This window comes from Phaseolus vulgaris, chromosome 2 (genome assembly GCF_000499845.2).
Source record: "Phaseolus vulgaris cultivar G19833 chromosome 2, P. vulgaris v2.0, whole genome shotgun sequence".
Classification (NCBI taxonomy): Eukaryota; Viridiplantae; Streptophyta; class Magnoliopsida; order Fabales; family Fabaceae; genus Phaseolus; species Phaseolus vulgaris.
Window position 1 is genome coordinate 40655300 of NC_023758.2, and position 24377 is coordinate 40679676.

At 31.7% G+C, this 24377-nt stretch overlaps 3 protein-coding genes across 6 annotated transcripts; 2 read left to right on the forward strand and 1 right to left on the reverse strand.

The window, feature by feature from the left end:
- Positions 1-1917: 1917 nt before the first annotated feature.
- On the forward strand, positions 1918-7130 carry LOC137812101 (F-box/kelch-repeat protein At1g55270). 2 transcript variants are annotated; one of them, XM_068613995.1, is made up of 3 exons: positions 1918-2255; positions 2341-2555; positions 5495-7130. In XM_068613995.1, the coding sequence occupies exons 2-3, from the start codon at positions 2493-2495 to the stop codon at positions 6743-6745; spliced, it is 1314 nt and encodes a 437-aa protein (XP_068470096.1). In that variant the 5' UTR covers positions 1918-2255; positions 2341-2492; the 3' UTR covers positions 6746-7130. The 2 variants fall into 2 exon arrangements, with proteins under 2 accessions (XP_068470096.1, XP_068470097.1); XM_068613996.1 differs by lacking the exon at positions 1918-2255 and having other exon boundaries at positions 2300-2555.
- A 4163-nt stretch (positions 7131-11293) lies between these two features.
- Positions 11294-14692, reverse strand: LOC137812099 (geranylgeranyl transferase type-2 subunit beta 1). 2 transcript variants are annotated; one of them, XR_011081233.1, is made up of 10 exons: positions 14581-14692; positions 13950-14012; positions 13656-13806; positions 13463-13579; positions 13110-13176; positions 12873-13021; positions 12602-12735; positions 12424-12522; positions 12223-12338; positions 11294-11728 (listed from the first exon to the last, which is right to left on the reverse strand). XR_011081233.1 is itself a non-coding variant. In XM_068613992.1 (10 exons), exons 2-10 carry the CDS (start codon positions 14001-14003, stop codon positions 11634-11636), a joined length of 942 nt encoding a protein of 313 aa, XP_068470093.1. In that variant the 5' UTR covers positions 14004-14012; positions 14581-14692; the 3' UTR covers positions 11294-11633. The 2 variants fall into 2 exon arrangements, 1 of the variants encoding a protein (XP_068470093.1); XM_068613992.1 differs by having other exon boundaries at positions 12223-12298.
- Positions 14693-15716: 1024 nt separating this feature from the next.
- LOC137812100 (pentatricopeptide repeat-containing protein At4g32450, mitochondrial-like) lies at positions 15717-22534 on the forward strand. Of its 2 annotated transcripts, none has more exons than XM_068613993.1 (4): positions 15717-15852; positions 18240-18315; positions 19027-21098; positions 22184-22534. In XM_068613993.1, exon 3 carries the CDS (start codon positions 19047-19049, stop codon positions 21084-21086), a length of 2040 nt encoding a protein of 679 aa, XP_068470094.1. In that variant the 5' UTR covers positions 15717-15852; positions 18240-18315; positions 19027-19046; the 3' UTR covers positions 21087-21098; positions 22184-22534. The 2 variants fall into 2 exon arrangements, with proteins under 2 accessions (XP_068470094.1, XP_068470095.1); XM_068613994.1 differs by lacking the exon at positions 15717-15852 and adding an exon at positions 16025-16953.
- Positions 22535-24377: the final 1843 nt, after the last annotated feature.

Genomic DNA, 24377 nt, shown 5'->3' on the forward strand with positions numbered 1-24377 from the left:
TTATGGGTAGGTGAGATTTAACTTTTTTTCTAATAAAAATATTAAATTTTACTAAAGAAAGGATCATGATATTTTTACTAAATATTTTAATATAAGTTCTTTTAGTTGATTTACATTTATTTATTGTTTTTTTTTCTGATAAAAGTTATGTGATAACAAGTTACCTAAACTTTTACCAACACATTATAGAAAAAAATCATTGAACTCTTTGTTCTGTAAGCATACACATTCTAAAGATTGTTGAAGATGTTGAGATGATAAATTTAAAAAACTGCTTGCTATGTAAACTTTATAAAACAAAGATAATTATTAAAAGCACTCACACATGGTTCTTCAATCCACTTGAATTCAACCAAAATTCAAATAATCACATTTACTTATGATAATAAAATATTTACACATATTAGAACCATATCTGCTTAAATAAACTATTAATATCTCATGATAATTAATTACTTGTGAATGACTTTAGTTCTCCGTAACGATATATTCAATTAATAACTTTTCAATAAGTTTAGATATATATGAGAAAATCAATTATACTATTCTATAAATATTAAATTGATTATCAATTATGAACTTGATCAATTTTAAGTATTTTCAAAAGATGCTTGCATCATTTAATCGTTAAACTTTTGAAACTCAAAATAAATACGTTAAATGCTTATTCTAATGCATGATTAGTACATGTAACATAAAACAATAATAAGATAATGTTTGAATTATGCTATTCAATATACAAATTAAAATACTAGTTTATTTACTGTCAATATAATTATTTTACTTTATAAAAAATTGAATAGGGATAACAAGAATCACTTATATAAATGTTTGAAGTAAAACTTTAAATACAATCTCTCGTCAATCTGATTCATTGTACTAAGTTAAACTGAAACAATATATTATTAATCGGTCATGAGTTCGTTCATAAATTCTAATTCTAATTAAAATTCATAATTTATACTTTTATTTTTTCTTGATAACTCATGTATTCATCAGATTTATATTATTTATTATTTTTAAAATATATAGGTCAATAACTTGATAATCCGAACTAAGCAATCTTTTTTTCTCAGGTTAATTTGTTTAATTTTTTTACTTTTTATTCAAAATGGACAATTTTACATATTTTAATATTAAAAATATTAAAATTTTAAAATATTATTGAAATGGACAAGACATGTAAAAGTGGTACAGTTTTAGTATATTTAAACGGAAGATATCTTATCACAAATTAATATTTTAATAAATTTTTAAATTTTTATTTATTTTAATAATTAATACGTGAAATTACACTTTATTAATAATTTTATTTCTTTTCTAAATTCATACCGAATGAAATCAATTAAATTTGAGAGTATAATTATATTACATTGATTATAAATAACAGACTGGCATTATTATCTAATAATAAATGATCACATGCGATAAATTTTTTAACTTTTATAATAGTGATTCTAAATTTCATACTTAAAATACTCCTACCAGTTTACATTTAAAGTTATTCAAAAAGTATTAATAATAACCCTGAAAGATATTTTTTGAAATAGTTTTTCTTATTTTCATGAATGTATATTGTGTAAAAAAAGATAATTTAATGATATGTGAGGAAGAAAAATAATTAATGTTTCAAACATTTTGATTTGACAGTTAAAGGTGGTGTTATTTTGAAAGGACGTTAATTGATTAAGAAAACAATGTTGTTGATAAGGCATGAAAAATGGTTTTTGAATTTTAATTTGAAGATTAAAAGTCTTAAATTTGAGGGAATTCAAATATCTTTGCTCCAAAACTGAATCATCGATAATAGCAATAACATATAAAGAAAATCTGAAAAAGGCCAAATGTGTTAAAGAAAAAGACAAAAAAGGTGTTCTAAGGAATCATGTGATAACCAATGTTCACAATCCCATAAAAGGATGATATTTCTGCAATGAACAAATGGGAAAAAAAGAAAACCTTTCTCTCTCTCTCTTCTTTGGCTTCAAAGTTGGGTTGGTTTGACCCATGAACTGCAACACATTAATTAAAGAGGACCATCGTCACAAGCGATGTGTCCTCTGAGGACAGTTATGCAATTTATATTAAATTCTACAAATTCACACAACTCACTCAGTTTAACATTAAAATAAATATATAAAAACACATTAATTTTTCCCAAATCCCCAAGAAGGAAAACACACACACAATTTCTGTGAAGCTAAGCTTGTGGTTTCTCATTCTCAACCAAAGGTGAAAGAGGAGAGTGAGAGAAGGTGCTCCTCACATCACCACTCTTGCTTCTTCTTTCTTCCTTCCAAACTCCAATGACCCATTTCTTTCTTTTTCATTCTGTTGCAGTTCCTCAGGAAAAGACACCAGCTTCTCTCTTCTGTGGACTGGATCGGGTTCTGGGAATTGAAGCCTAGGTTCAAAAGGGGTTGTGTTGATCTGCACCAAGATGTTTAATTTGCGCTGAAAAATCCGTTCATACGCAAGTCTCGGTTTCGGAGATGAACCAGTTAGTTGAAAGCTCAACGAATGCTCAAAGGGTCTCTAGAGTTCAAGCTCCACTGGTAAATTCAATTGCTATTATTATTTTTTTATTTATCATCGAATTAGTTCTGTTGTTTTGAATCGGATAACTTTTTTCTCCATTCTTTTAGTTTCAGCCTTTTGTGTGTTTGTTGTGATGATAAAAAAAGGTTCAATTTACCAGCTTTGTGTTTTGAGGTTTTGGTTAACCGGAAGTTCTATCTTTCTCTGTTTGTGTCTGGAAGAGAGGCAAAGACCTAAGTTGATTGTAAGTTGTAACTTCCAGTCAATTGGGCAGTGTCTGAACCTCAGAATTCTTAAATGGGAAAAAGCTCTCTTTTATTTCTAGGGCTCTTATGTCTGACCAAGTCAAAGTTAGATCTTAGAAGTCTCTTGCTACCTCAACATACATTGTGTGTGGCTTCCTAGATTCTAATTCCACCTAAGCATGATATACCAGACTAAGAAAATGTACGCAGCTTAACATTTATAGAGTTCCCAACCTCCATCGTCCATATTCCGCACCTTTGACTGAGAATGCTACCATTTTTTTGTTATATACGGGGCTAAATGTTTAGGGGGAAAAGGAGGTTGCTCCATTCGAAGGTCTCATATCACTAGTTTCTCAGCAGGAATGAACCCAAAACCTTTTTGTTGATGCTATTCGTCTTGCTGATTGCAAGTTGTACTTAGCTAGTGTTTTACAAATGGGAAGTGTTAGCCTCCTTACTCCACACCCTTTGGCAGAGATTGTTACAATTTTTTTATTGTGATAAGTTAGTAACAGGGAGGATTTTCTTTGTATGCCTTCTCAGGTGTATTGGGTTTGAAGCTTGAGCATTTGTTGGAACTAGGAACCAACAAGAGAATTTAGGACTCATTCCCTTTTTATTGGGGTGGGGGTGGGGTAGAATATGATTTTTCATTTTCTCTTTTTCTTTGTTCCTCGTGATTATCCATTAAACACTATCAAGTTGGATGCAGAAGACACAAATTAAATTCGTGTTTTATAACTCAACCTTTTTCCTGTTCATACTATTATTGCAACTTCTGCTCATCAATATCAGAATCGGGGGCCTTGTCATTCTCTACCTTTGAAAACTATCATTTATCACAACTCTCGTATATAGTTCCGCTTATCTACGTTTTCCTCCTTATTAGTTTTCTGAACTGTTTTATATTTCCTTTTATTTTGGTTCTCTCATCCCTTGCCCGTAAAGTTAATTAATATTAGTATTTTCTATTAACTTAATTAAAGCACTGGTCGTGATATTCTCTTTTCTGTTAGCTCAATTGAAAAATTAAGCCGAGGGTAGTATCTTCCCTCATCCCTGTTTAATCATTTATTTCACATTGTCACATCCGTTTTTGATCCTTGAAAATTACTGCTTGTCAGTAGTACCCTCAATCATTCTGGAAGTGTTACTTACATGATATGTATGTGTAACAAGTGCAGGGTGCACTTACTTAAAGTTTTCAATGATTTCATTTTTTTTAACTAGGGATTAATTTTTCTGTAATTAATTTTTAAAATTCACATTCAAATTTTTGTTAGATATCTCTCTTATTATATCCTGGTGCACCTTGTTTTCTCTTGAAAAATTCTCTTATAATTCTATGTGTATCATAATGGTACATGTAACACCGTTATTTAAGCCTCAAAAACGAAATCATGTGATTTATTTGATCTTGTTTACTTTTTGCACTAAGCATTTATTGCACGTATTTCAATTCCATTATATTGCACATTTATCCTTTATTTTCTATTTTTCAAAATTTTAGGATTGTTGGACCTAAGGGTTTTGAATAGAAATTTAAGTAGAAGCTGAAGTGTCATGACATTTGTTTGCTTAAGGAATGACAGTATTTGTCCAAAGACAAGCACTGTTTAAGTTTTTTATTGCCGATGGTGGGTCCTGGACTGTCAATGTGCAAACAAGGATTTAAATTTTGGTTTCTTATAAGTTGTTGCAATCAGAGAACAGACCATTCCACCAAAAGAATCAGTGAACAGAGCAGAGCATGTGGGTTGATAGGATTAGGTGGAATGTAACATAGAGAGAGCTTTTTCCATTCAATGATGTTGGGATTTGGTAGAATGTAATGGAACTCAACTTTCCATGTCTTTACAAAAGTGATATCTTCCAAACCATATTTAAGGGGCATGCATACATCTGCAACTAGGTACCATGTCTGTGATATTTTAGAAACATCATTCTTGACTACAGTACCTTCCTATCTTTCTGAATCTCAGTAGGAGATCTTGCTTACAGATGCAAAATATATGTTACTAAGGTGTGTAGTTTTCCTCCCTTGTACACCTGCCTTTTTCTGATATTCCTTTGACTCTTGGACAAGCCTGACCCTCGGCACATCCATTGCAGCAGTCATGGGATTTGTATCATTCTTTACTCGGAGATGTCATCATGTAAATGGTGATTGGTTGTTTCTGTTTCTATGTAGTGTTACAACTTATTGTCCTCTAACTTGTATTAAAATTTTTCTAAAATCATGATTATGAACTTAAACTGTTACTTCTTCACAAATCTGAGTTTGTGAAGTCAAATTCCAGTACGTGTATACGTAGCTGCCCCTTTCTTTTTATTAACCTTGCTTGGTCTTATGATTGTATGATGCATGTGATTGAATCCCTTACTGTTTTTTTATCTCACCATCCCACTTGGAGCATCGAAAATTCCTTGTCTGCATTCATATATAATAATTTTAATACCTAATATGACCTTTCTAGGAAAATAAATTTTTTAGCTTTATAAATTAATAATTTATCGTTTGACAAGTCAACAGATTGCTAAGTTAGTAGTCTGGAAGTTATTTTTTTGCTGAAGAAAACTGTACAAGAACCGTTCAGTTCTATGGAACCTTGAACTGGGGGGAGGAGAAATATGTAAAGCTTGCTGTCTTCTTGTGAATATGCTCTTTTACATTATGCTTATACACACTGACATGGAGAATTTCACAGGTTGACTCTGTTTCTTGCTACTGTAAAGTAGATTCAGGCCTGAAAACAGTAGCTGGGGCAAGGAAATTTGTTCCTGGATCGAAATTATGTATCCAACCTGACATAAACCCAAATGCGCATAGGAGCAAAAACTCACGAAGAGAGAGGACAAGAGTTCAGCCTCCTCTTCTTCCTGGTCTTCCTGATGATCTTGCTATTGCATGTTTGATTCGTGTACCTCGGGTTGAGCATGGTAAACTGCGTTCGGTTTGCAAGAGATGGTATCGTCTCCTGTCTGGAAATTTCTTTTATTCACTCAGGAGAAGTCTTGGAATGGCAGAAGAATGGGTTTATGTGATCAAAAGAGATCGTGATAAAAGAATTTCATTGCATGCTTTCGATCCCATCTACCAACTGTGGCAATCTCTTCCACCTGTTCCTGGGGAATATTCTGAAGCATTGGGATTTGGCTGTGCAGTTCTCAGTGGTTGTCACCTTTACTTATTTGGTGGAAAAGATCCTCTGAAAGGATCTATGAGACGTGTTATTTTCTACAATGCCCGTACCAATAAGTGGCATAGAGCACCAGATATGCTGCGGAAGCGCCATTTGTTTGGTTCTTGTGTAATAAATAACTGTCTCTATGTTGCTGGCGGGGAATGTGAAGGAATCCAAAGAACTCTTCGATCTGCTGAAGTTTACGATCCCAATCGGAACAGATGGAGCTTCATCTCAGAGATGACCACAGCAATGGTGCCCTTTATTGGTGTTGTTCATAATGGGACATGGTTTTTGAAGGGACTTGGATCAAATCGCAATGTCGTATGCGAATCCTATTCACAGGAAACTGATACCTGGACCCCAGTGAGTAATGGAATGGTCGATGGTTGGCGTAATCCTAGCATATCGCTGAATGAACAACTGTATGCACTTGATTGCCAGGATGGGTGCAAGCTCAAAGTGTATGACAGAGCAACTGATTCATGGAAGAAGTTCATCGATAGCAGGCTCCATCTAGGTACGTCTCGAGCCCTTGATGCTGCTGCTCTTGTTCCTCTTAATGGAAAGCTCTGCATTATACGCAACAATATGAGCATTAGTCTTGTTGATGTTTCGAGTCCAAACAGACGCGTGGAAAGCAATCCTCACCTTTGGGAAAATATTGCTGGAAAAGGTCATGTCAGATCTTTAGTTAGAAATTTATGGTCGACTATAGCAGGGCGTGGTAGTTTGAAGAGTCATATTGTTCATTGTCAGGTTCTTCAAGCCTGAGATCCAAACTCCTCTGATGATAATCTTGGCTATACAGTTAGGGAAATTGAAACAGGTTTATCCACTTTCCTGTGTGGAAAGATTGGGCTTCATTGTAAAGATGAGGTGAATTGTTGATTTTGGCTATAGAATGAGGTCATTGCTTTACAACCATGAATAGGGAGCAGATATTGTAAATGTTGCTTCACTCTCAGGCTGTGCCATTTCCTTTCTTTACAATATATTAGGTTGTAAGACATGTTTTTCGGATGTATATGATTCATTAGAAAACATCAAAAAAACATTTCTATCTCTGCTCAAGTTGATTTATTTTAGTAAGCAGGGAGAAGAATCAGTTGATTCCATCTTGTGGCAAAAGCAATTTCAATGTATGATTTGAAAATCAGTTGCTTGTTTTGGAAGAGTAATAGTTTATGCTTGGATAAGATTTTTCCAAAAGCCATAGTGGAAAATTCTTATTGCGAAAGTTGGTGTCTTACAAAATAGAAAACCATGATTCAAAATTCTTATTGAGAGAGAGGTCTATAATTGTTATTTGACCGAACTTTGAGCAAAATTGTTTCCTATGCTACAACTTTGTGAAAGTGGACAGAAAGATGTTGATGCATGACTAGTCTTTTGATTAAAGAGGAATAAAAACACAACATATATAGTGTGTTTGATAGAGATTTTTTTAGAGAGTAATTTATTTTTACAAAGAATTTGAGACCTTTAATGACAACACGTAGAGAATTTTGAAAGAATTTGAAATTTTAAAAATTTATGATGATTATTTGAATACTTAAAATTAAAGAATTTTAAATTTTATTTGTACAGTAAGAATTTTAAATTTTTTCTATTGACATTGATGGAGGTTTCTTTATAGACTAAAACTTCATCATGATTATATTTTTAGTTGAACTTATCAATTTTTTTGTCAATAATGTTATTTCTTAACCAAAGTTGGTAAGATTTTCATTATCAGTAGTATTTTTCAACATATTATATTGAAGTGTTTTTACAATGTTGACTAAATGTATTTTATTGTTAATGTTGGTCAAGAGTACATTAGCCAATTTTTTTTTTCTTGACAACAGTGAGACTATCTTTTCAACTCATTTAAGTCATGTTTTTCACTTAAGGTTGATAAAATATTTTTCTAGAATTATTTTCTTCCAATATAAGTCAAACTTATTTCTTAGTCAATGTTAATCAAGGTTTTCGACAGATGTTTACACGACTTTTTTTAGTGGATGTTAATAGAGTTTTTCGGTTGATCGTTTTTTTTTATTTATGAAAAATGGTTTTTAACGCCTCAAACAACCACTTGGTAATTTATTTTCATGGTAATGTGGTAACAAAAAAGTTACACTTCAATTATAATAATATAATAATATTTTAAATTAAAAAATAAAATAATTTTTTTTAGTGTGTAATTATCATTGTTTTTTTTCATTGATGTCACCAATGCTATTTTTGCTAAAGTTGGTTACATGTTTCTTTCAAACTGAGAATTTGTTTTAGGTGACATTGGTAAAAAAGTAGGTAAAAAAAAATACTGAACGATGATGTCAAAAAAATAATCTTCTTTGTTAACATTAACTACAAATAACCTTGACTTACACCATGTCAGAAAAACCCTTGTTAATGTCTATAAAAACATCTTAGACTTTCACCAAACAATAACCTGGACCAAAATTACATCATCCATAAGAAATTTTTGACATCATCCATACAACAAAATTATAAATTTTAATTACTTTATTAAAAAAATAATAATTAGATATTAGAAGATTTAAGGAAGTAAATTTTAAATTCAACTCAATCTTACAAATTCATAAAATTTTCAGTCACTTATGTATTATAAAATATTTTATTTTCACTCAATTATCATGTACTATAAAATATCTTATTTTCATTCAATTTTTTCATATTAGGTATACTATTTGATATCTAAGTTAGACTAATATCTCAAATAACAACAATTATTTGTCATCATATAAAAAAAAGTAATATTAAAAAAAATACAAAAATATGAAGAAATTAGATAAATAAATTTATTTATGAAAAAAATTCTGTATACACCCACATTTTTTATTTTCACTCACTTATATACTATAAAATATCTTAATATATAATCGATGTAGTGTTTGCAACATTATGCTATGAATTTTTTGGTGAAATTTTCAATCAAAAGTACAGAGAACCTGAACTTTTTCTTAACTACGAAAGAATCTTTCATCACTTTCTTTGGTGTGTGTGAAGTAACAAAACAATCACTATTATTTAGGCAGTGAAGCAATTCCATGAAGCTAAAATCATTCAGCACCTCTGTTTACCATATCGTGAAAACGTCTCAACGAATTTGCTCTCTCAATCTTCAGTTGTTTGCGGAAGTTGTTGATGAATGCATCAGCCATTTTGTTGATGTCTTCTTTCTCATTCTCCATCACTATTTGTCTGCTCATCAACAACCTCTTCCTATCTGCTGAACTTTCATTGTTACTCCTCTTGTTGCTGAAGTTCTTTCCATAATCCATTACAGAAGACAAGGCCAAACTCCAAGCTCAAAGAGAAGAGATTTTGGTTTAGAATGAGTTCTTGGTTCCTCAAACATCAATATTTATACTCACAATCTCAGCATGTGTTTAGCATGGCCAGAAGCCTTATAAAAAAACACATGGAAAGTGAAAACACTTGAAGCGAATGTTTTTGTGTTTGTCTTTTTGTAAATACAAAAGTTGGCATGGTGTGTGGAACCATTTTGTTAATTAAAGTAAGCTCGCTCTCAAATAAAATATTTGAATGAGAACATTGTTAATCACGAAATCTAATCGTGTAAACGCGTTTAATTCTTGGTCAAGATTTGACAAACAAACTATTATATTAAAACTTTAACACCACATGTTACATAATAAAATGCAATCACTCTTTACTTATTTTTCAATCTATTTCTTGGTTAAAAAATAAGTGTATTTCTTGATCAATTTTAAAGACAGAGAGACTACTGGCCAACAATATAAAACACCAAGGATGATTTAAGAAAAATAATAAGAACTAAAATAAATAAATAAATAAGGTAAATTACAAGGATGATAAGTGTATTTAAACTAATTTTAATTACTCTCTTCTAATTTTGTTAACTTATTGAATATTTTATTTTTTGTAACATAAAAAATATGAATAAAATATAATAAACACAAATGAACATTTTCCACCAAAGAATTAAAAAACATTAACTCAAAGAATAAACAACTTACCACTTGTTTCTCCCTATAGATGAGAATTTTTAAAATAAATATAAAATATTATTTTAAAGGTTTTACGTATTATAAAATAAATTCATTTTTCATTTCTCTAAAATACTTTATTTTCTAAGGTTAGAAACCCTTAAACTTTTACATAGGTTCATAATATGGTTTTTCTTCAAATGCACACTTAAAAAATAGCGAAGTTCAGGATAATTTAACCCTATCATATTTTTTATGAGTAGGGTTTTTTATTCTCGTATATCGATATCTTTGTTTCTGTTTTTTTTACGTGTAAGATTTGAGTTGAAATGGTGAAATCTTTACTAGTTAATGTTTGTAGTAAAGTGGTTGGTTCTTTTAATCAAGTTTCATCTGAACAAGTTAGAAAATTCCTAACTTTTCTCATATTTTTTAGGTATTTTTCTCGATTTCAAGTAAGGTAAACTATTTAAATTTAGTTAACTTAAGTTTATTTGAATAAAAACCTAGGTTAGATAAACAATTATGTTTGTTGATGACTTTGGTTAAAATATAATTATTTTAATGCATATTCTTTATTTTTTTGAAATATTTGGTTATTTGTGAAGATGAATTTTTAGAGAATATGAATGAATAGGATACAGTGGTTACTCCTTTTGCCTGTGAAATTTAAATTGAAATAATAATTCTTTTCTAGTCTAAATTAATAGTAAGGTAGTAGTTTCCTTAGAACAAGTTAGGATTTTCATATTATCGTAGATTATGAATCAATTAGACCAAGTGTTTGGTCTTTTACATTTGAGTTAAAAGAATGAATCTTTACTTGTCTAAATTTGTATAGTAAAGTGGTTGGTTTTTTTGTATTATGTTTCTTTAAAGTATGTTAGGAAATCCTAACTTTTCTCGTATTTTTAAACATTTTTCTTAAATAACACAAGATATAAAGTAAGATAATCTATTTAAATATTTTGTTAACTTATTTTAATCTAAATAATCAATGATTAAATTATTTTAACGGGAGACCAAAACAGGTTTATTATGAATCCTAAATTGAAATTCAGAATAGTTTTCTTGAAAAGTTATATATATATATAATCCATTATTTACTCACTACAAAAATATATTAGTTTTTAATTTTTACCATTCTCTATCCATTCTCCTTTATTTCTTATAATTAACAATGGTTAATTTAAAAGTATAAATAAAAAATATTAATTACTATATTTGAGAGAATAATGAATATTTTAAATTAAGATAACTAGTTTTTTTTTTAAAAAACACGGAATTTTAATAAATAATCACGTTAAGATTACCAATTATAATATATATTGAAACTATATGCAGCATAAAAATAATTATTTTCCTTATCTTTTTCTATTCTTACATAATTTAAAACTAAAATAAAATAATTAAATTTAACATTTTACATTCTTGTCAACATTATCGTCTCTGATTTGAACCTCTCTAAATATTATTTTTCTACTTTTAAATCTTTGATGGTTGACTACAAACACTGAACAGTCCTTTGTCCTATCACAGCAATTTAACTGAAGAAGCTCCGAATGTAAACATTTTCTTTACGAAATTAACTGTCTTGGCACCGAATGTGGTAGATCCATCCAACTCCCAAGAGTGAGTCATTAGTGGATAATTATGATCGAACTGCACTGCTTAACTCCTCATTTAGTAAAGAAAATCCGATTTACAACATCAACAGGTAAGGCATAAGCTGGATCTATCGGTTTCACTCCTGCATATTCAAGAAGTGAAAGTCCTGCAGAAAATAACATCAACGTCCCCAGTTTTTAGTATAAAAGGAATAAGAATTTGGAACACGATATAGGCTATCTGAACAGTACTATAAAGGGGGGAAAAGTGAGAGACATGAGAATGCAAAATCTAAAATCTATTAATTCACACATATATGATCACTTAAGCCTTCCAAGCAACTACAAATAAAAATAGAATCATATTAAATATCCATTTCTAATGTAACATTAACATAATAAGCAAGTTGAACCAGTAGGGTTAATCTTATCTGAAACATGAAGCTAGCAACAGAAATTCACAGCGAAGGATTGAAAAATGGTTTTTCATTACTCTTTGGAAAGGGAAGGTGAATGAAGTCACCAAGTTGGGTAATCCCAATGCATGAGAAAGGGAGAGGCAGGGTGGTTCCCGATACTAACCAAGGAAACCCAGATGACAAGATTTTAGCACAACAAATGGAAATAAAAAACAAAAGTAAAAAGACAAGAGGTATTCTACCTGCCACCCCGAAGAATGTATGAAATACATCCACTGCATCATCTGGCCTATCTGAAATCCCACCATTTTCTGTGTCCTTACAGTTTCAATATACAAATTGTTTCAGAAATACTAACCTGACAATAGTTTATGCACGAAATTGTAAACAAAACAAAGAATATGCAGATTTATAAACACCATAAAGAAATTCAACTAACTAACCTGGCAGTCTATGATAAACTTTACAAGCTTCTCCTTACTGATCCAATGAACTCTATCAATCATGGTCAGGCTAGAAAGAACCCACCACGAGTAGCAGACCTGAGATGATCTAAATACCTAGTAAGAGAAATGAGCATCACATAAAGCAATAAATATAAATTTGAAAAGATTTACCCACATCAGGAAGTTTCTCAGGACGCCCATTCAGACCTCCAGATTTAACCTGTCGCTCACATAACCACCAACCCAGTAGGTCCTTGTCAACAAGATCTAGTGACCCCGTTATGGCAAGGGCTCCCACACAACAGAAAACTGACAATAGGAAAATCAAATATTTTAAAAGAATTATATTCCCAGATGATGACGGATGAATTGATGAGTATTATACATACATTGAGTAAGTGACAGAAATTAACAATTTAAGTAAAGATCATGATAATATTACATACTTTGACCAGCATGAGATTCACCACCAGGAGTGCAACCAAAACCACCATCCATATTTTTGCAACTTAAAATGTACTTCACAGCTTTCTCCACATTGATTTTATCCAAGCGGTGTAATATTGATAAACAACAGATAGCAATATATGAGAACCTAAGACAACCAATTCAGTGGATTTTAGTTAAAAATACAGTAGGCTCTTACAGGCTCAATAATGAAAAAGGAACTTAAGAAAAAATACCGCGTATCAACTTCACCCCACATATCCCCTGAAAAGGATCCATCTTCATTTTGCAGGCTGACAATATCTGATATATGTTAAGTGACAAAGATCCAGTATACTTGTTTCACTGCTGTACTTTTTTAGTAACTAATCCATCAAACTCCACTAAAAATCACAATAAAATATTTTCAATGATCTTTCTAAAAAACACATCAAAGTATGAAGGCCAACTAAAGCTACTAATCCTGATAAAAAAACAGAAATATAATATTTTAAAAAAATTGCTAAAAGAACAGAGCTTTTTCTGTATCACAATATTTGTGAATACAGATTATAGGACCTTCAAAATCAGTCAATATGTGTAAGGATACAATTTGTCACCTTATCTACATTAATAACATCCATCTTATCAAAGAGAGCCAACACCTGCACGGCACTTAGTGTATACAGGATGTGCGGGTCATGTCCAACATTTCCACCAAATCCCCCTTCACAACACAATCTCATAAGAAATTAACTATAATACTGATATCGAAAATAATCACAAAGGAAACATTGACCAACCTGACTCATGCTGACAACTCAGCAACCATGAAGTAACCTCTTCAACATCAACGCTATCAAGCTTTCCCAGAAGATCCAGGGCAGTTAATCCCCAATATGCCCCACTCATTCTTAGATGCTCCATTACCACAGATTCAAAATTATCTTTCCTCTGGAAAAATGATGAATGTGTAGAAAGAAAAATTAAAATATCTAACCTTTGAAGCATAAAGAAGAGTTCAAGTCATCCATGTTTCGTGATTATCAACTCAAGACAGTTTTTTTTCAGAAAGAATGTATAAACAGGAAGCAAACCTTTTCAACTGATAATATGTAGCTAACATGTTTCTCAGTTGCCAGCTCTGCCATCTATTCCAACTACAAAATTAGAAAGATTAGAATCGAGTTGCCCACGAGGGTTGCAATAGCTGTGAAATTGCCATAGAAGATAAGGTATTCAGGGATGGAGGTACTTCAAAACATGGTAATCATTGCTAATAACAAAACCACGATCTTATGAAGTTCATATCACCAAAACAAACACCATGTTTATCAGCATCGCCTAACATTCAAATATAGCTGTCAAGAGCAACTGTACTTTATCTATAGTCACCAGATCACACAATTGCAAATTCAGTGCTATATACTCATTCTCCAATTTAAACTATGTTTGATAAATAATTGATTTTAAGAAATAATATCTCAAATTCTACCAGCAAAACAAGCCATTATATCTCTAAACTAAGCTAAATCAAAGACACAAAACATGTTCACAAGAAAAAAAATAAAAACTCTGAACCCTAGCGCACAGTCTCACTCAGTACAACAACAATAAAATCCACATAAACAGGGTTCCATTTGATTTACTTTGACGATTCTGATGGCAAAGGAAGAAAAACGAGCGTGGATGGTTTTTGAAGAATACAGAGTAGAGTGAGTGACTTACCGGAAATGGCGCAGTCGCAGATTCGTCGTCAAACGGAAAATGAATGAAGAGGCACAGACAATGAAAGAGGCTGCTTCAACATATATTCACTAATTTAAAATAGATCAAAAAATAATTAGGGGTGTTTCATTGCATTTTTTATATAAAAAAGCATCCTACCAAATATGTTATTAAATCTGAATAAATAAAACTGGTTTTATTTTTAATTCACTTTAATATATTTTAATCTAAATTAACTTTTATTATATGATTATCACTGTGAATCATGATAGATCAATCTATATATGTGATGATATTTATTGGATGTGAATCACGATAGATCATTAATCTCATTTATTACTTTACAAATATAGATAATAAACATATGAACCTAACTTAAATGAGATTTTCTAATGACTAATACTACCTTATAATGTTGGAAAATCTTAAGAAATAAATAAATATTTTTTTGACCTAAGATTATTATATAATTAACAAGTTATGTATTACATTTTAATTTCACATCTAATGCTTTCGAACACGAATATTAAATATAATTATATGTTTACGAGATTAATGATTATTAAAGAAATTATCTATCAATCCTCCTAATAGGATGAATTAAAGAAGAAAAATGTATTTGATATTAAGTTATTGGGTTTTGACATTATATTGATTTAAATTTGTAAAGGATGAAAGAAAATATCATGTTATTTAAGTAAAATGGTATTACGTAATGCTATCCGGACAATAAGCATTAGTTTTAGATACTCAATTTTAATTTATATATTTTATAATCTTTGTAAAGAAACCAATATTTAGTTATTAAATTAGAAAACATAATATAATTAAATAAATAAATAATTTAAATGAAATATTAACACATATAACTAATATACAAAATATTTTAGTTGAAATATTTGATATACATATGTATAGTATTGTTATTTTTAATTGATTTGTTAGAAAATATATATAGCTTTAAAATATTTGTTTATATTTAAATGTTATATACTAACAAATTATATTTAAAATCTCATTTTAAAATAAAAGGATAGTCTAGAAAAATTATCGAGTGCAACAAATTAAACTCTAAAACTGTACATGGACCAGCCTAAACTTGTTTTAACATATTAAAAATAAAACCAGTTTTATTTATTCACATTTATAACATATATGGTAGAACGTTTTTTATATATTTTAAATTAATGAATATATGTTGAAGCAGCCTCTTCCATTGTCTCTGCCTCTTCATTCTCCGTTTGACACGAACCTGCAACTGCGCCGTTACCGGTAACTCACTAACTCTAATCTGTATTCTTCAGAAACCATTCACGCAACTCATTTTTCTCCCTTTGCCATCAGATTCGCTAAAGTTAATCAAATGGAACCCTGTTTATGTGGATTTTATTGTTTTTGTACTGAGTGAGGTTATGCTCTAGGGTTCAGAGTTTTTTTTTTTTTTCTTGTGAACATGTTTTGTGTCTTTGATTCAGCTTAGTTTAGAGATATAATGACTTGTTTTGCACACGAAACCGAACTGAGAACTCTTTCTCTTAGACTCTTCTTCTCGACCCCTCTATATCTGCTCCTACTTTGGTGTTCTGTATGTTTTGCTGATTATGATTTGTGAGTGCTCTATATTTATACCATTGTTTTTATTATAATGATATATGATAGTACTGAGTCTTGTATCTGCTAGGTTTTAAGTTGCATGATGTGCAAGTGCCTTACCATGTGAGGTGGAATAAAATGTTTAAATGATCTTTATCAAAATGTTTGAGTTCACTGCACCTAAGTTCTTTTGTTTCTCTGAAAGAAGACAATATTTTATGAATGCTGGTAATTGGTGGTGGTTTGTTGCTCTGCTAGTAAACTTAATGGACTTATTATGCTTGTGTAGTCTTAGAATTTCGCATCATTTTGTGAAATAAAAAATCTGTTACGCAGTATGTGAAATAAACATTGCACTATTTAAAATCCAAATGTCAAGTAACCGAGTTCATATATTGTTTACTAGCAAAACATGAGCGTTTCAATTAGTTGTAAAGATTTTACCCTGAAAGAGTGATTTTATCAAGAGTGATTTTATCGATTCAAGAGTGGTTTTATCGAATAAACTGAGCACTGTAGAAAGCTCAAACACTTTAGTTTCTTCACCGCCACTCTTCATCTCTCTCAAAAACCACAAACAAAAAACACAAACTGCAAAGGTCAAAATGGAGGCCAAAATGGTTTTTTGAGTGAGTTCTAGGGTCCATTGATTTGGAGAGAGGATATTGGTCAGTCAGACTACCTCCACAAGCAAGGCTAGGAGGTGGAAGACATTGTGATTGGTTCGGTATTCTAGGTCAAGTGTGCTTCTGCTTTAGTCTATTTGAGATTCTGAGAGGGGTAAACTTCTCTGGATGTATTCACTACCTTTTAATCCCTTGTATAGTTTTTGCTTTGCATAGTTTTCCCCTTTGTCGATTGTATTTGCCTGGTAAACTAGACTTGTGTATGTTTAAATATTTATGTTTTTGGCTGGGCTGTTGTGTGGAGCTGAATTGCTAGTACGATAGCACATCACTTTGGGTTATTGGATATAAATTTAGAGAGTTAAGATTTTAGAAATTTTTCTTGTTTGAAATAAAATGTAATGATATATGTTTTTGCATTAATCTGAGCTTGCATAACTTTTATCCTGTAAGATATCAAGATGCTGAAATCAGTGCGGACGAAAGCATCCTGTGATCAGTTCTGTTGTTACAAACTTAAATCCATTTCTGGTCCTCATTATAACACAATTGTGCAATTTTAGTCCTTATAAAAATTTAATTGCATCTAGTTCGGTTTTTTAAAGTCAAGCAATTTTGATCTACTATTAATATGTCATCCAATTGCTAACAAAAATGCTAATGTGTTCATCTATAATCAGTGTTAAATTTAGTTCATAAACCTATTAATATTCTACATAAACCGGTACTGGCATTGTTATCACTGATGGACACATCAATATTTTGTTAGTGATTGGATGATCCATTAACAGTAGATCAAATTGTTTAATTTTGGAAAACTCAAGGATCAAATGGACAGATTAAATATTTAAAGGGATTAATACAGTACATTCACGAGACTGCAAGGACCAAAAATAAATTTAAGCCTTGATTATAAAAATAAAATGTTAATGGTATATGCTTTTACATTAATCTGAATTTATATTTATCCCCATTAGATGCAAAGATGTTGAAATTAATAGTGCTGATGTTATTTGCTTCAACATAAGGCTGTCATTGAGTTTATATCTTGGTGCATATTCTCCGACATCTGAAAGATGCAACTTTATGCATTACATTCTGGACTAGCCAAAATTGTATATTTAAAAATGGTGTTATTCTTCCTTGAACACCTGTTATCTGATGCAAATAGGTTGCTAAATGGATTGACTAGCGACAATTATATATTTAGAAAAATAGTGTTATTCTTCCTTGAACACCTGTTTTCTGGTGCAAGTAGGTAGCTAAATTATCGACTGGCCCTCAGCATGAAAAATAGTGCTGAACTTGTATTCTGTTAGATTGTGCAAAACTGATCATTGGGGGTTCAGCTTTCAGCTTTGTAGCGATAGTAGTTAATTATTTTATAATGTCTAAGTTGAATTATGTGATTGCTTATTTAAAGCTAATCTCTGCTTACAGGTGCGAATAAACTACTTGAGCTCCTTTAAGCATTAATTAGTAACAATAACAAGATACTTTGATCAACATTTACTCTGTAAGTTCTTGTTCCCTTTCGTTTTTCATCTCCAATCTTAAATGCTGTTGAAATGGATTAATGCATATTAAAATTAGTCTATAGTAAGAATCTTATTTTACCTCTGAATATACTGATTAAGCACCAAAGGGAGTTACTATCTCAAATTATCTAAGCAGACTAGCTAAGGCCATTTCAAGTTATGAGAGTTTTATGTTAGTTTTCAGTCTATGTTGGTAAGAAAATACTTGAGACATGATTGCTCTCTCTGTCCATCTCCCTTCTTTTTTCTTGTTTTGTATATATAGCTAAGATCTTGTTTTTTCTTATAGTGAGCTGGCCACGGGGATGGACTAAGGCCGGCCCATTTGACAAGTGGGTTCAATCAGTTTTTTTTTTAAATGGACTGGTTCATGGGCTGGTCCTAGCCATTTGGCTCTAGGGGCTTATTATGTTGTGGACCTTTTTGTCCTATGTGCTTTTTGATCTGGCCCTTTGGGCCAGTGTTGAATTGGGGCTAGGCCTTGCTCAGTTGTCTGCAATACGCAATAACAAATGTATATCCAACACTGTTTTGTATGCCTCCTACACGTATTCATGAAATGATGGAGATGGGGTTTTTATTTAATTGTCTCTTCAAAAGGTTTTGGGGACAGTTGATACTCTTCCCATTCTCCCAATATCTTCCGCTTTTTTCTAATGTTATTTTATTTTCAATTTGTCTTTCCTCAGATTATGTTAACTCCCACATAATGACTACAAGGAGAGTCTCATCAGTTACTGTTAGTTCTCTTTTGAAGTTGCGCAAACAATGTTCTCCACAACACATTGCAGACTGTATCAAATGCCTGAATACATTGAGGGCTATGAGCACTGCTGTTGAAAGGACTGATTTTCAGTTTTCTGGTGGTCATCAAAATGATGACTCTTTAGGTTACCAGCAAAGTCATGTTGGGTTTTATGAGGAAAGCTGGAAGAAGGCTGATACTAATGAGCTTTTGAATAAGCAAAGACCTGATTATGTTGCCCAAGCAAATGCAGGTCAGTCTTATTGCAATAATCATACAAGTTTGGGGCAAAATTCTTATGGAGCTCGTCAGATGGCAGATGTAGGCCATATAAATGTGCCCACAAACATTAGGAATAATTTGGTGGGACATAATGGAAGTGTCAATGGATACTTTGGTCAAGACAACATGAAAATGCAACAAGTTGAGCTTGGCATTGATAATGCACAGGCCTCTGGGATGCATCCAAATGCATTTGTTGATAATCATGGTTGGCCACAAGATCCTGGACAAAGGATGCAGTCTCCCAATGCATATAGTTCACCTGGGCCTTTAGAATCACAGGGAAATCTTAGAGGGGGCTTAAATAAAAACATTGATGGTTTTCAGTTGCCATCAACTGTTCCATACAGACGGGGTAATGAAATGCGTCAACAGTACGCAAGTTCTGGACAGTTTCAGCAGAGTCTAAAAGATGGTCAATATTCTCCAAACTTTAATATTGCACAAAGATCAGTGGTTGGCCCTCATCTATCGAATAATGCAAATCCTGATGGTGAATCCACTGAGGCATCTAATGATGGTCCATATAGAGGTACACTTGAGGAACTTGATAGTTTCTGCACAGAGGGTAAAGTGAAGGAAGCAGTTGAAGTTTTGGAATTACTGGAAAAACAACTTATTCCTGTGGATTTGCCTCGGTGTTTGCAATTAATGCACCAATGTGGGGAGACTAAATCTCTTGAAGAGGCGAAAATTGTACACAGACATGCTTTACAACATCTGTCACCTCTCCATGTCAGCACTTATAATAGAATATTAGAGATGTATTTAGAATGTGGTTCTGTAGATGATGCTCTCAACATTTTCAACAATATGCCAGAGCGCAATTTGACTACCTGGGATACTATGATAACTCAGCTTGCAAAGAATGGGTTTGCAGAAGATTCAATTGATCTATTTACTCAATTTAAAAACTTGGGACTTAAACCTGATGGGCAGATGTTCATTGGAGTTCTATCTGCATGTAGTGTGCTGGGAGATATTGATGAGGGAATGCTGCACTTTGAATCCATGAGCAGAGATTATGGCATTATGCCATCAATGGCTCATTTTGTCAGTGTAGTAGACATGATCGGCAGCACTGGGCATCTGGATGAAGCCTTTGAGTTCATTGAGAAGATGACAATGGAGCCAAATGCTGATATATGGGAGACTTTGATGAATCTCTGTAGAGTTCATGGGAACACTGGCCTGGGGGATCTCTGTGCAGAGCTACTTGAGCAGCTAGATTCATCACGTTTAAGTGATCAGTCAAAGGCTGGCCTTGTACCTGTAAAAGCCTTGGACTTGACAAAAGAGAGAGAAAAAAAGTTAGCAAGCAAAAATCTGCTTGAAGTAAGAAGTCGTGTCCATGAATATCGAGCAGGAGATACATCTCATCCTGAAAATGATAAGATATATGCCTTGCTGAGAGGTCTAAAGTCACAAATGAAAGAAGCTGGCTATATTCCGGAAACAAAATTTGTGTTGCATGACATAGACCAAGAAGGCAAAGAAGAAGCTCTTCTTGCCCACAGTGAGAGACTTGCTGTTGCTTATGGTCTCCTCAGCAGCTCTGCTCGCTCTCCAATCAGGGTTATTAAGAACCTCCGTGTTTGTGGTGATTGCCACACAGCCCTGAAGATTATTTCTAAGCTTGTAGGTAGAGAACTCATTATCCGAGATGCAAAAAGGTTCCACCATTTTAAAGACGGGCTATGCTCCTGCCGGGATTATTGGTGAACATGGACTTAGGTACTGCTTGCCTCTTATTATTATTATTTTTTTTCCTTTGTTATTTGTTGGTTGCAAATGAATATATAGGAACTGAAATGACTGCATTTTGGGTAAGCATATTTTTGTACTGCCGATGTACTTAAGTTCAACTTACATGAAACGTAACCACCCTCTCTGCACATACCCACTCTCTCTGCACATACCCACTCTCTCTGCTCATACATCCCATGGTTGTTGTTCAATGTATTGTGTGCTTAGTTTCTAGAGTATGTACCATATCCAACTACGCTGTGAAATTTGCCAGTAAAACTCCAGCCTAGAGGTAGTTTATTGCAGCTATACCTTTCCTAAGCTGACTAAATTGTTAAGATGATAAAACTCTGAATGCTTTGGTAAAACCAGAGAGTTATGACAGGTGTTAATATATCCTTATTCTTAATGTTGCTTCCTAAAATATACCAAAATTAGATTTTAATTTTCATATCCGCAAGTTGCAGTTGCAATTCGTATTTGGGTTTACAATGAAAAGTGGAGCTGAGGCCAAGTTAATTAACTTAAACAAATGTAAAGTATTGACTCTTAATTGTTGATCCTTCCCTTTTTTCTTAAGAACAGGCAACATTATGATTTAAGAGAGAAGTATACTAATAGTTTTTATGTATAGCTGGTGGACTGTTGCATGGTTGATGGTGGGTCCATTCACCCTACAATTTCCGTCTCTGATGTAGAAAACTGTCTTAGGGAAATGAAAAAAATTAAATCCTTCAATCCCAAGTGCAAAACACTTGTCAAAGGGACTGTTCATTTGGCCATTGGACATGGAATAATCATTCAGCCTTGTCCTGTACATCATTTGAATCCCGGGCAAATGCTTGACTACTCCATGTTGTTTTACTTTAACCTGTAGTGGATCAACCTGTCTGTCTATTTTTTTTATGTAATATAAGGACTTGTTCCAGGGCATTTGTTTGTCATTTTAGAATATCAATTTGTGGATTACTATGATGTTCTCTTAACCGTATATCGTATTTCACCTTTGATATTTTCGTCAACCGTGTTATGAAGCAAAATTGGGGAAAGCCTCACAAGAATTTTTTATGTAGGTGTATCCTGGCTACCAAATGGATTGAATAGCATGGATGCCGCTAAACCCCTCAAGACTGCTCATAGGGGATATTGTTCATATATGTCATGGTCACTAAATTAAAATCGAACATTATATCCACGAGGAGATTGGAATTTTGTTTAACCAGACTCTTCCTTACTAAATCAAGCAGTGGCACATGTATGCAGGTTGCAACATGCATTATTCTTTATGGGTAGTTTTATATAATTGGTCATTCTAGATATAAATTATTATTGCTCTCGAGACAAGGGAAAAGTTGATGTACTTTCAGAGAACTTTATTGACTGTCAATATTTCAAAATTCAAATAATCGGAGTTATTATTCTAACCTTGTTTTTGCCTTGCTTGTCTCTTCTCTGTGAAAGTTTTTGCTGGTATGCGTTTAGGATTGTTCGTGGGTGGGGTTCCCCTTTTGCAAAATAGCCAATCATGCAGAAGGAATAATGAGGTTTCTCTCGTGACAGCAAGTTAATGTCAGTTGAATAGGGAGTGGGTAAGATGTACTTTAGTAGGTACATTGGCACAACCACGTGAGATTGTTGTTCTAGCAACATACAAACTCGCTTTAGGCATGGAAGCAGGTCCAGGGAAATTATTTCAGGTCCAATGGAAGGCTCCAGTAGTTAGGTCTTTCAAGAGAAAGGGAGAGAAGAAGGGATAAGATGGAAAAATAGTGCAGCATAATTTATAGGCCATGTGGAAGAACTCATTTTTGGTAATGTGGTTTCACTAGTGTCACATAATTTAAGAACCCTTAATTCCTCACTCATTTTTAATGTGGGTTCCATAGTTATTAACTTTCAAATGTATCTTTCTCCCTCCTTTCTCACTTGCTTTTCATAAATAAGCAATTTTTTAGAGCTTTTGTACAAGAAACCCAACCCAACCCTAGATGACAAAAATTTGTTGCCGTTAATTATATATTTTAATTAGATTTATCAAATTGGAGTTATTATTAATAAGATTAATTTTTAAAATTTTGTTAAACCTTATTTAAATTTACTGTTTAGAAAAAATAAATTTATTTGTATTAATATTTTATTGCGTAATTTAATTTAAATTGTACTTTAAAATTAATTATTTTTAATCTAAATTTATATTTAAGAAAACTTAATTTTAAATAATTTTATTTAAAATGAAAATAAATATGATTTCCTACATCCAGTTCATGTTATTTGATGTAATTTTTTTAAATAAAGATAAAATTCTTATTTTAAGAACCTATATAAGAAATTGGAGTTGAGGGGACAATTTATGTCTTAAAATTCACAAGTTAAATATGTGATTTGATGGAATTTTTTAACTTTTCTAAAGATCTTTGTGTATTTAATGTTTAATGAAGTCGTATGATGGAATTTTACCAATAAAATCGACATTGATTATTTATGGCTGCACGCACTTAATATTTTTGGTAAGGAAAATTTTTGGTTAACACTCAAATAGTAAATAACATACCTTTCACATCCAATTATAATAATATAATAATATTTTAAATTAAAAAATAAAATAAATATAATTAAAATAATAATTTATTGATATATAGAATGGATGTGTATTAGTGTTTGTGGTTTCAAAGTATCACCACCCTTTGGTAATGGTGATAAAATAATTCATTTATCATCACTCATGGGTTGGTTCATAGTTAAATCTATCTAACTCATCCATTATACCCATAAATATATTTAAATTTATCATTTTAATTTTATAAATGCTTAATCGTTTATCAATATTGTTTCTAAAAATTCAATAAATAATCTTTTCAAAACTTAATGGATTTACATTGAGTCAACCAATTCTTTTCTTGATTAAATCTGCCTTAAATGTATCGTTTTTTAAAATTTTGAATTTTTTTTAAAAATATTTTTATGGATGAATTTCTACCATAAAAAGTGGTAATAGATTAATTGAATTTTTATTGAATGGATTAAATTGAATTGTTTCTTTTATTAAATTTATAATTGATCAAAATAAATTAATATTTTTTTTATCCAAATTATTATAATTTAAAATAAAGTTTATTAAATCTAAATGAGTAAGGTGGGATTTTTGCTTCCACTTGTATATTGTAAGGATTTTCAACACATTTTCTCATATAGAAGGGGACATTGTAAATAGAAATCAAGGTGTTCGATAATTCTAATTAGTTCTAATACCATATTAAGGTAGTGAAA

Bases quoted from the DNA above. Each gene is read 5' to 3' on its own strand.
- LOC137812101 (XM_068613995.1), top strand. From the start codon at position 2,493: ATGAACCAGTTAGTTGAAAGCTCAACGAATGCTCAAAGGGTCTCTAGA. The intron at 2,556-5,494 runs GTAAATTCAATT...AGAATTTCACAG, and splicing joins CTAGAGTTCAAGCTCCACTG to GTTGACTCTGTTTCTTGCTA.
- LOC137812100 (XM_068613993.1), top strand. From the start codon at position 19,047: ATGACTACAAGGAGAGTCTCATCAGTTACTGTTAGTTCTCTTTTGAAG.
- LOC137812099 (XM_068613992.1), bottom strand. From the start codon at position 14,003: ATGGCAGAGCTGGCAACTGAGAAACATGTTAGCTACATATTATCAGTT. The intron at 13,177-13,462 runs GTATCCTTACAC...AACATATATCAG, and splicing joins TGTAGATAAGGTGACAAATT to ATATTGTCAGCCTGCAAAAT. The intron at 13,022-13,109 runs GTATTTTTTCTT...TGGTTGTCTTAG, and splicing joins TGGGGTGAAGTTGATACGCG to GTTCTCATATATTGCTATCT.